At 42.1% G+C, this 12,398-nt stretch overlaps 1 protein-coding gene across 2 annotated transcripts in view; it reads left to right on the top strand.

The window, feature by feature from the left end:
• Positions 1-12,398, top strand: part of CPVL (carboxypeptidase, vitellogenic-like) — a 62,841-nt gene that overhangs the window by 21,070 nt on the left and 29,373 nt on the right. For both annotated transcript variants that reach the window (XM_015405791.1, XM_015405792.1), the window contains exons 7-10: positions 1,672-1,794; positions 2,139-2,270; positions 3,325-3,423; positions 4,716-4,889. In XM_015405791.1, the coding sequence (XP_015261277.1) occupies positions 1,672-1,794; positions 2,139-2,270; positions 3,325-3,423; positions 4,716-4,889 (528 nt within the window). The remainder of the gene's footprint in view (positions 1-1,671; positions 1,795-2,138; positions 2,271-3,324; positions 3,424-4,715; positions 4,890-12,398) is intronic.

Below are 12,398 nucleotides of genomic sequence, written 5' to 3'. Positions count from 1 at the left end.
TGTAAAAACATTGCCAAATCTTTAAATTTCTTCCTCTTCTTTCTAATTTCAAATGGAATGTCTTTTAAGATTCGAATAGTATTGCCATTGATTTTCAGTGTTGTTCCTGATGTTGCTTTCAGGATTTGGTCTCTCACATATATTTTTGAGAATCTAACCACTATTTCTCCAGGCAGATTATTTCTCATGATAAATTCAAAATAGGATCTATCTCGCTTTGAAGATATTCCAATTTTCAAATCTGCAACTGGTGCAAGAAGATCGCCAAACACTTGTTTTAGATACTCTCCTTTTGTCTCAGGGACCCCTTGGAATCTCAGGATGAAGCTTGCTTTTTCCATTTGTAGCTGTAAAAGCTGAGATTCATCAATAATTCTTTTCTTTTCCAACACCTGTACCCGCTTTTTCACCTTTTTAGATTTGGCATGAACTTCTTTCAGTGTCTCTGCTGTTTGCTCTGTTAACTTCTTAGTTTCATTCAATTCCATCTGTTGAGCAGCAAAATTCTGGTTCAAAGTAGTCAGTTACTGGTTGATGTTTATCATCTGGTCCAGCAGAGGGCGCAGAGACTCAGCTAATAGCTGTGAAAGCTTGTTGGTAGCTTCTGGTCGCGGGCTTCTACTTCCAGAAGGAGGCTTGAGCTGCGATGGTTTCTCTTTCTCGCCTCTCCGTCCCACCATTTTTGAGGATTGTTTACTTTTAGTAAAGTTTGCCAAAGTCTCTGTTATTCACCAGAACGCTTAACTGCACTCTTGTGTGCTTCTTAAATCAGTTCTTATAGCTTTTACGTCCGGCTCCCTCCTTTTAAAATGATCTGCTTAGATTTCACGTCTGGGAGTCCCCTCCCCCGCTCTCTTAGATCAAAGGGGCTTTCTGGTTGGAACTCGGTATTCTGCTTTCAACACAACTTACAGTTCATCGTTGGTCCTAAGACCTGCCAAAGGTACATGCAAAACGCCCGATCTTCACGCGCTTGCCCCGGTCAGCGACTCTCAATCCATACGGTCGCACAGCAGCAGGACCTTCAGGACGGAGGAAAGCCTCAATTCCCCGGCATCGAGCTGGAAAAGAGACAATCCCTCAAAAGCCCCATGGCTAGGAGTCCAAATGCAAGGACTCCGGGGGGGGGTAGCGGACAATCGCACCCCCTCCTAACCGCTGGCATACAGATCGTGACTCTGGGAGCTCTCCAGGGTCGCGTCCGCCATTGTGCCACCAAAAACCCGAAGTCCAAGGTTTTTTAGTTCTTAAAGAAAGCCTCCTAAACCTATTTGACCAGAGGCATCATGAATATAAAATAAATATGCATAAACCTTGGAAAACAAATCCTCCCTCAAAATACTTTTAAGTCTCTTAATTCTTGTCTCTCTTCAACTAACTGCAAATTAGTGTCCAGGATAACAGTATTGTGCCAGTACAGTATCATGGACCAGAATATTTATTGGTGTTGTATAGGGACATTCTTCTGCTTTGGACTGATAAACTGCTGGGAAGGATTGAGACTGAAATCTTAGGAACTAAAAAAGTGTATATGATATGATAGTTTAGAGATTTTTTAAAAGTGTTTAAAAATCCAGGGTACATTGTGTAATATTTCTCTTGTGATGATCACAGGTCGTTAGTTCTTTATTCTTGCTTTTATTGACTGTCCTGCCTCTTCTTTGTCTTTAGTCTTATGCTGGAAAATATGTGCCTGCCATTGGCTACTATATTCATACCCATAATGCTGCTGCAAAGATAAAGATCAACTTCAAGGGTATTGCCATTGGAGATGGTCTCTGTGACCCGGAAGTGGTATGCTATCTACCTATTGTATATTTTTAAATCCTTTTCAGATCTGAGTGGCCTGTGATTCTCAGACTGTGGGGCTAAAAAACAAAAGAGCCCTGTCCCAAATGACTTCCTAATGATCCTACCGAACACTATTAATTTTTGCCACATGTTCCTGAACATCAGCTTAGGAAATTAACTGCATAGAGTTAGGCTGCTTAAATCCCAGCCTTTGCAAACTACTACAAATATCACATACATCTCTCAGATGAATGCATAGATTTCTTTTTTAAAAAATTACAATGGTATTTTAGAGAACAGTATCCACAAATACTGTCCAGTTCAGTTTCTGTGTTCTCTTTGTACAGATGTTGGGTGGCTATTCACAGTTCTTGTATCAAATTGGTTTGGTGGATGAGAAGCAGAGGGAGTACGTCCAGCGGCAGACTGATCTGGGAGCAATCTATATTCGGCAGAAGAAATGGAGAGAAGCCTTTGAAGTATGTATTAGAGGCCCACATGCTGGCCTTCAGCAATTAAAACCATCTGAACACAGTAAAGGGGTCAGGAGGAAGCAGAAAGGAGGTCAGGAGCTTGGTGCTGGCAAACATGTCCATTATATTGCCGCAGAAAAGGGGGGTAAAAAAAGAGAATAATGGGAGAGAGGAATCGCTGTCCAGTGTTTCTTCGGAATTTACCTTGGCCACTTTTCAAACTGGAGTGCCTTTAGTGTATGTTTACACAGGCATCTCTTTCATGAATTTCTGTAGTTTCTCTAAGCCAGTGCTTGTGTGCCCTAAAGGTTTAGCTTATCCCCAGGAAATCAGAAGAAACGCAATCCTGGAACATGTTGCATACGCTAAAACACATGCACAAAACCCTTTATAGCCATAGATAATGGTTCCAACTTTTTGCCAAAAAGAAGAGGGGGGGAATGAAAGGCGGTCCCCCGTCATTGCTGATTGGCATTTTCAGTGAATCCTGCAACAGAATATCATGCTCCCCATCAAGTTAGATCCCAGAGTAGTGTTTTCATGCATGCTGCGAGTGTTAAAATGGGGCTTTCTCTCTGATTTTAGAGATGAGCCTTTTAAAATGTATATCTTATCATTGATCCTTTCATTTGACATCCTGCCCTTGGAAGGGTTCACCGCACTAATTTTATATCAGTCCCTAATATTCACTCATTTCATAAACATTGCCTATGGAGAAGGATCGCTCCAGCTTGGTGAGGGATAAAGAGAAACAGTGTCACAAGCTTACAGGTGAAGAGGACTTCTTTTCTCCCTCCTACTTGGGGGAGGCTGGGTGCAGGGTTTCTTTTCCCCCTGGTAAGGGTACCTCAGCTCCCAGAACAAAAGGCAAATCCATCCACTTGGTATGTCCTGCCTGTTGTGTACTCCGTCGTGCAGATGTTTAGTCATGGAAGATTGAATTGCATAAAGTCTTCTGCCTGTTTTAGAAACCATTAGAAACAATCACATGGGCAGCACTCAGTGAAAGGTAAGCTCTGTGGTTTGTCCTTCATTCTTGTGCATGGTTCTTTTCCCACAGGTGTTTGATGTTCTTTTGAATGGGGATGAAACTGGAAGCCCTTCCTATACTCAAAATGTTACAGGGTGTACCAACTACTTCAACTTCTTGCAGTGCCAGGTAAAGGCTGCAGTTTGCTGCACACACTGGAAATACTGGTTTGGGGGCCGTCAACGTCAAAAACACTTGACAAGCTGGTAACTAGCAGCAGTTGACTTTAGTGTGTTTGGGGAAAGGCCTCTTTTGTTTTTGCTTGTTTTGCTAAAAGCTAAGCAGATTGAGCTTTGCTAGAATGAGGACTGTATGGACAATTATGCACCTGCTGCCTAGAAGAAGAGAAGAGATTGGATTTATACCCCGCTCTTCACAACCCAAAGGTGTCTAAGAGCGGCTTACAAACTCCTTTCCGTTCCCTTCCCCACAACAGACACCCTGTGAGGTAGGTGGGGCTGAGAGAACTCTGACAGAAACTGCTCTTTTTCAAGAACAGCTCTTATCAGAGCTACGGCTTGCCCAAGGTCATCCAGCAGGTGCAAGTGGAGGAGTGGGGAATCAAACCCGGTTCTCCCAGATTAGAGTCTGTGCACTTAACCACTACACCAAACTGGCCTAGGAGAAATAAGGGGGAATTGGAATTCTAGCAGTGTGCAAATAGCATCATCTATCTACAGAGAATATCTGTCCTTGCATATCGCACTCTCTGCATGCTATGAGCAGGACAAGCTCATGCTTCTGCAGAAAGGGATGCGGCTGTACCTTTGTTTCTTGGAGGATGGGTCTGTTTAAATTTATAAGCCATGGTAGCTATGATGGATCTCTGCATTGCAAGGCAATGTGCTTAGGAAGACCAGGTGCTTGGGGATAAACAGCAAGGGGAGGGCTGTTGCTTTCAAGCCCATCTTAGGGGCTTCATGAAGGCACTTGGTTGGACACTGCAGGAAACAGGATATAGGAGTGGGTGCGTCTTAGGTTTGACTGGGCAGAGCTGTTTGGATGTTCTTGAGGAAAATACTGTAAAGTGGAGGAGTTTCTATGGAATGAGGTCACATTGCCTGCCTTGAATGTTGTTCAGTACAAAGCCACACTGTCCAGGCAGTGAGAAATTGATCTGGATGCATTGTTCCACCAGCAGCAAACATCTTGCCTCCCTCCTCGTATTCATTACGAAGTGCCACCAGTTTTCATGACCTGCTGTTCCCCTCCCCTTATGAAACTAATAGGTTTGAATGTGTGAAATTACTTCAGCATGAAATGGCAGGGGTCAGTTAAGAATTCCCCACTTAACGTTGTGCTTTGCACACTTAGCTGCTGAAAAAACTCCTGTGGGTGGATAAGTTGAGCATATAATTTTATTATGTTGACTTCATTGTGCTGACTTCATGTTCTCTTTCTCCCCCCCTCCCCCCCACCAGGAGCCAGCTGATCAGGAATATTTCGGAAAGTTATTATCATTGCCAGAAGTAAGGAAATCTATCCATGTTGGGAACTTGACCTTCCACGATGGGTCAGTAGTGGAGAAGCATTTGCTCGAAGATATAATGAAGACAATCAAGCCATGGTTAGCTGTTCTAATGGATTATTACAGGGTTAGTCATGTCCGCCAACCTCTAGTCTTTGACAGAAATTTTGTCTGTTTATGCCCTGCATTTCTTCCCAGGGGAGTTGTCTACAACATAATTCTTTCCTCCTTAATTCTCCGGTGGTCCAGAGTGGGGCAGTCCTTAAGTGAATACAAATCTTCCATTCTCAGTCAAACGCTTGGCCCAGCCACTTTTGGTGGGCATTGTAGCTCTTCTCAGAATTGTACTTTAACATATTTCATTGGCTGGGCATTATGACAGTCAACGAAGTGTAACTTTGTAGTACATACTATTGGATACTTTTGTACATTTCAAGTTGAGTGATGTAGCTCACAATTTTAATTTATTACAACTACATCCCACATTTCTTCCATTGTGAAACTGGTGGCTTATGTCTCTCATCTAAGACCCAGAATAAAGACCAAACCCAGAATAAACCAGGACTTCAGTGGCGCCTTAAAAGACTAGCAACATTTATTTCAGTATAAGCTTCTGGGAGTCAGATGCTGACTTCACCAGACCGGTGTGTCTTCAGCCAGTGCCCCCCAAACCATACCAGAAATGCAACCGGGTTCCTGGAAATCACTGGTACCTTTCCATCAAGATGCTTTGTGTGCATCGGGATGAGGAGGCCAGGCCAGGCTGAAACACCCTGCCTGCATGTACTGCACAGCTGGGACGCTCTCTTCTCTCCTAAGGTAAAGCTGTGCAAACATGTCCTACAGTTAATTGATGTTGGGAATGAAGACAGGAAAGATGTTTGCTAGAGTAAAATGTCTGGTATTTTGTGGGAAAGGGTGAATATCCTCTTGAATTTTTCTGGCCTTAAGCACGAGTTTACCTTTCAGGGGTGTAAAAGAAAAATGTAGAGGGTGGCGTTTTTTTGCTTCTCACTCAACCAAAACCAGATGGAGAATAACTCTCCTCATAATTCATTGTATAGGATTTGTGAAAGATGCAGCAGGGCATGAGGTAGCCACAGTGATGAATGCAGGGGCCCAGTGACCTTTTAAAAGAGCGCAATCACTTCTAGCAAATTTGGTGCTTAGGAATGCCTTCTGGAGCGATTCAGAAATTCTGCAGCAGACTCTGACACTCCATCAAACTTGCTGTCTCTCTGTCAAAATGTTGGCTCTGTTGGTTTTTCTTCTCCAGGTACAAGTTAATAGAGAATTAAGGGGGGGTGTGGAATACTGCACTGGATCCAGTCACCCCCTTCCTTAACTATGAGCTGTTCTTCCAACATTTTTCCTCTGACAGAGAACACGTCACTTTATGGAAGGGAGTTATTGGATTCAATTCAGAGTTATTTGGAAAATGCTCTTAGTAGCATGAAAACATGCCATTAACATCTGGTGGTATCTGATTATTTTTTGTCAAATCCTGTTGGTGTAGCTTATTGGCTGAAAATCCTGTACCTTTTGAACTTGTTGGATTTATTATTTATAGAAGAGCTGCCCCTGAGCCGGATAGCCCAGGCTAGACTAGTCTTGTCAGCTCTCAGAAGCTAAGCAGGATCAGCCTTGGTTATTACTTGGATGGGTGACCCTCAAGGAACACGCTAGTCAATCGCAAACTGCCTTTGAACACATCTTGCCTTGAAAACCCTATGGAGTCTCCATAAGTTGGCTGTGGCTTGACGGCAAAAGAAAGAGAGAGAGAGACATGATTAGAGTGTTGTTGGATCTGTAAAGATCTTATATGGTAGTTTTGTAATCCAGCATGTCATGAGTGGTAATGATGTAGCATAATGGGTCATGTTTCCAGAGCTAGAAGAAGTGATAAATGCAAAGGTGGCTTAAATGATGAAGATACCGACTTAGTGTTCTGAAAAAAAAAACATTCTTCCTTGTTTAAAGCTGTTTCTAGCCCTCTTATTCAGCCGAGCTTCCTAAAGGTTACAAACTGCCTGCCACCCATCAAATAGAATGTCCAGGTGTCTGAAGGTTTATTGCAACATTTAATTGGGTTGGCTTTTTAAAAATGTTAACTGAGATTGGCCATCTTGCTGCAAGGTTATTAAAATTGGATAGGGGCTAAGCAGGACCCCTAAAGGGTTTCTAAAATTGAACAGAGGAAGCAAGCTTCTAATTTGTCTTAATTAAATCAAGGAAGCTCATTTATATTGATAATCAATTTGACCTCCTCTCATAAATTACCATATGCAATTTTAAAAGTTCTTAATTACCTTTTATTACTTTGCTTCTGACTTTTTACACCGATGAACGAAATGACATTTATTGTAACTTACTTAAATCTTAAACCACAACCCAGAGAGCCAGTTTGGTGTAGTGGTTAAATGCGTGGACTCTAATCTGGGAGAACTGGGTTTAATTCCCCATTCCTCCACTTGCAGCTGCTGGATGACCTTGGGCAAGCCATAGTTCTGACAAGAGCTGTCCTTGAAAGGGCAGTTCTTGAAAGAGCTCTTTCAGCCCCACTTACCTCATAGGGTGTCTGTTGTGGGGAGGGGAAGGGAAAGGAGTTTGTAAGCCGCTCTGAGACTCTGAGTGAAGGGTGGGATATAGATCCAATCCTCCTCCTCCAGAGAATTAGGTTGTTGGCCTGAAAGATTGGTTCTCAGGTTAAGTCTGGTAGTAAAGTAAAGGTAAAGGTTTCCTTGCTCGAAAGCCAGTCGAATCCGACTCTAGGGTTGCGCTGCTCATCTCCGTTTCAAAGCCAAAGAGCCAGCGCTGTCCGAAGACATTTCCGTGGTCATGTGGCCGGCATGACTAAACACGAAGGCGCACGGAATGCTGTTACCTTCCCACCGAAGTGGTATCTATTTATCTACTTGCAATTTCTTGCTTTCGAACTGCTAGGTTGGCAGGAGCTGGAACTAGAGACGGGAGCTCACTCCGTCATGCGGCACCCGGGTCTCGAACTGCTGAACTACCGACCTTCCACAGCCTGCAGTTCAGTGTCTTAACCACTTGAGCCACCGCATCTCCTAAATCTGGTAGTAGAGATTAAAAAATACTATGGATCAAAAGGGCCCTTATATAATCTGGAATGACCAGAGCTACCATGTTACTGTACTTGTGGTGGTGAAAACTAGGATCTAATAATTGGAGTATGCCACTGAGCACGACTTCCCAGGGCTGTGTGAGCCTTGGAGCCTCTTCGGAAAGGATGGGGCCTGGGGTTGCAACATTAACTGCAGGCAGGTTGAACTCTGCAATAAGTACCAGGACTCAGAGTGTAGCCTTCTAGCCTTGCCTGGTTGACAGCCTCTATTGTAATTCAGACTTGGACTTCCACCATCTTTCTTCAGACCTTGTTTCAGGCATGGTTGCCTGTGATTCCATGTGGGACAGTATTTAGTGTGTACCACTACCCTATTCCTGACTATGGCAGATTCTCTTGTCCTTAAAGTTTCTTCAACCTCCTCTCAAACATTTTGAATAAACACCCTATGACGGACCCCCACATCCACTTCCCTCCCTGAGAGGCAAGATTTTAGTTTTAATATTTTACCCCGCCCTCCCTTGCAAGCAGGCTTAGGGCAGGTCACAACAGGTCATTTCACAGTAAAAACAGTATTAAAATATACAATTTAAATCCAGTTTAAAAAAAAATCAGAATAAGATGGGAGACCGGTTCATGGTAGTCCAGAGTGTCTCCTGCATGGGTGCTGGATAGATGGTCAGTCAGGCATCCAATACGTCAGAGGATGCAGTGCAGATCTCTTTAGCACTGTAGGGCCATTAAATAGGGCCGTATGAGCAGGGGAGGCTGAGATGGTTGAATGTCTGCTGCCTCAGCTGAAGGCCTGGTGGAACAGCTCCATTTTACAGGCGCTGCAGAATTGTAATAAATCCAGCAGGGCCCTGATCTCAGGTGGGAGCATGTTCCACCAGGCCATTTTTCTTTCCCTTTCTGACTGAGTATGTTTTCTTGTTTCCTGAAGAAACTTTGGCTGTCCCACCCTGTGTCAGTAATTTTACTGCTGGCTCAGTCCAGGAACCTGAGGGAAGAGTTGGGATCACCCTTTAACGTAAACCACTGAAAATGGTATGTGCTGCCCCCGGCAGAGTTTAGAATAGTAAACACAGCAAGTTGTACTGTATCTTTAAGATTGTGGGAAGTGTAGTTTCAATAAGGTCAGCTGGTTAGGAGTAGCCTTTCTGATTGGTTTATATAACCTTCCTTTCCTTTGATACTTTTACCCAGGAGAAACTGTTTATTGCTCTCTTCCTTTTAGTTTGTTTTTGATCTTCCTGGCTAGCAGGACTAAACTCAGGACTAAAGCTCTTAACAGCTAATGAATAGGAAATGTAAAACTGAACCTTTGGATGCTTGAGAGTTGATTAAGTTGAATCCAAATGAGTGAAGACTGTGTGTTAAATACTTAGCCGTTCTTAAGAGCCAGCTCAGGCTGCCAGGAACAGCATATGGCTCTTGAGACATTTTGCAATTCAAAATTAACAAAATATTTGATTCAACATAGAGGGAAAAGGTCAGGTGAAATCAGGGGTTGAAATTTCCAAGATAATTCAATATAGATAACTCTCAGGTAAAACTAGTAACACCACAGTCTTTAGTTCTTATGTTTCAGGCTAATGAGGGTTTCTTAAGCTATTCACAGTTACTTAAAATAATTATGTTGAGAGGCTTTGTTTCAGTGTTTCCTCAAACACTCCAATATACTTTCTATGAGTATTCACTGACTCTTTTAGTTTCCAGAAGTCTGGTACACTCTCAGAAGTCTGGTACGCTCTTTCCAGTACCCAAACCTCTTCTCTTGAAACACGGGTACTTTTCTTGAGTTTTTAACTGACTCTTAAGGTTTCTACAGGCAATTTCTAACCAGACCAGACCAGGGATCTCTGCACTCTTCAGAGTTATCACCCTGTTTCGACTGGGTAGGGAAATTCCTTCTCTGTCTAGATCTATCCCCTATCTTTGGCCCGAATGGGAGTCTTCACCTACTTCCCAAACTTCCTTGCCAACTTTCCTCTAGCTTTCCATTTGTGTTAAAGTGCTCTCAGCTAAGGCTGAAATCAGACTCAACTCAGTCAAGGCAGAAATCTGTCTGACTCTGTCCTCAGTGTGCACCTCTCAAGTCTTTCTCTGCTCAGCTGATGCTAACCAATCAGATTGCTTGGAACAGTCTTGTCACTCAAGGCTCTCTGTTTCTGTGAATAATTAAACCTTTTCACATTCCTTTACTTTGTTTGTACAGCAATTCTAAGTTTTTAAGAGTACAGTCCATCACATACCCAGGCATTTGTGGTGATCTAAACAATGGTCGCTAAAGAAGGCATAGGACTGTAGGAAAGTAATAGCACTCAGGGTACTCTTATTTTTAATAAGGTTTATTTATGTAGAAAATGTATGCACCACCTCTCCAGAGACCAGCTTGAGGCACTTTCTAAGACATATGGCTTATAATATTAACAGATTTATCAGAGCAGGACATCACATCTTTATCTAGACCATGTCACTTAAACTCTCCACATAACTTTACTTATCAGATTGGTTTATAAACTAACCATTCCTAAGAACTGTGTGTAGATTTTAGAGTTTCTCCTTCCAGCCACAGCCCCTTCTGTCTTTTCTCCTGAAAAAGCAGCTCTTGGGTGTTGGGGGAAGGATTCTTTAGTGTGGTTTTCGACAAAACATGGCAACTGCAGATGGATGACAACTGGGAGAAATTAAGGGTCCACCTGTGCTCATGTGGATCTCCCTTTCACTCACACAAGGGGATCTCTAGAGCCAAGCCATCTTGACCCAGAAGGGAGGAGTTTTATATTCTTAATTTATACTTTATTATTTTTTGCGATTTATGTGTTCTTCGTGCTTAGAACTGATTTTGTTAGGTGTCTTGATTTTTTTAAAATGGAAAGGCAGGATATCAATATTTTAAAGGAACTACATTCCTTATTTGTCTGATCTTTCCCAAACCCCCTCAAATTCCAGGTATCTATGAATGCCAGAAGTCTATTCTATTTTTTTACTGATATCTTTCTTTTTTCCTCCCAACACATTTTTTTAGACTACGAAGTGTGTAAAATTCTTTTGACAACTTTCCCATTGCATGGGAACTCGACTATTTGTGTGCTTCTTTATATTTCTGAGCTTGGGCTCTGTTTCCTCCCAGTTTGCACTTGGGGATTGTCTCTAGCTGCCCTTTTCTGCTTTAATTTTGGTAACATCTATTTTTTTAATAAAGTGCAGCTGTTACTGAAATGTTTAGTGATTTTATTGAATTTTCTCATCTGCATTTTACAATGTCACTTGTTGAGGTAATATTACACCAGTAGGTTCAAACGATGCACAAAGATGGCACATGAGCAAATTGGCCATTTCTCAGAACTTGCCTATAACATTGACTCTATTGTTCATTATAAGCTCATGGAAAGACCTCAGGAACCTAAACCCGCATACATTTAATCTTTCAGCATTTCAAATATGGGTTTTGTTATACCCTTTTGCAGTTAGAGACATTTTTCCCTTAAATATATCCTTATTGCTCTTTAAGACAGACACTTCAGAAACCTAGAAGCAATAATTACTGTTTTGTCACTTTGGGGGTATCCACACTAGTGGTCTCGTCACACTTTATTTGGCAGCACTTCTACATTTCAAGGTTTTCACTCCTTCAGCCTTATTTATTTCCTTAATTCTGAGTTTGCACATTCATATATTTATCCTCCACATGAATTGGATACAGAGTTTCAAAAGCAGATGGAGAAGGAACCATGAGAGAAGATAGTAAATTAGTTGGTTTTTAGCTCCTGCTAGCAACAGAAGTTTCACCAGGTGCCGATAAGAATAGGTACAGTTATGCAAATTCATACACAGGCACACAAAGCTGTTTGGATGGGGCATCCTTTCATATAACTTTACCCACACAGAGAGAGTTTTTTGTCATTGTTCAACATGTCAAAATGAGGTTCTCTCTTTATATCGTTACTTCATTTTTCTAAAATGATGACTCAAAGGTATTTCCATATTGTCTTATTTTGAATGGAAGTGGCCTTCGCTGATGGCACTCCTTGTTTCCAGCCATTTACTTATTCAGTAAATGTCACCTTGGGTCCCAAAAGTGATAATATGTTGGCAGGTTAGAATTTACAAAATAAAAACATAAAGTACAATAGTTTTGTTTTCATTTATTCAAGGAAGAAATATGTTTGTAGTAGTCCAGATAAGGTACATTTCTGCTCAGAATGCATTGAGATTAGGAACCTCATAAAACCATTGGGTAGGCAGTATTTGAATCACTGTAGTTGCTTGCTCTTATTCCTGAACTTTTGTAGCACAAGGAAATATATGTATTAGATCCTATGCACCCATGTAACTCAGTCTTAGGGAGAAACCAAGATAACAGCTTATTCACTGCAAAATCAAATTTAATTTCAGGCTGTTCGGTTAGACTCCTTTCTGCTAAGTGAGAGGTTTCCTCCAATGAAGCAAGGCTTCCTCTATCATAAATTGTTATGTATGCGGACCACCACCAGGGGTCCGTGGCTAAAGCAGGAGCTTGGTCCCCAAACACAAAGGGGACCT

This window comes from Gekko japonicus, unplaced genomic scaffold, assembly GCF_001447785.1.
Source record: "Gekko japonicus isolate JY-2015 unplaced genomic scaffold, Gekko_japonicus_V1.1 scaffold126, whole genome shotgun sequence".
Taxonomy (NCBI): domain Eukaryota; kingdom Metazoa; phylum Chordata; class Lepidosauria; order Squamata; family Gekkonidae; genus Gekko; species Gekko japonicus.
This window is presented reverse-complemented; position numbering and strand designations above follow the sequence as displayed.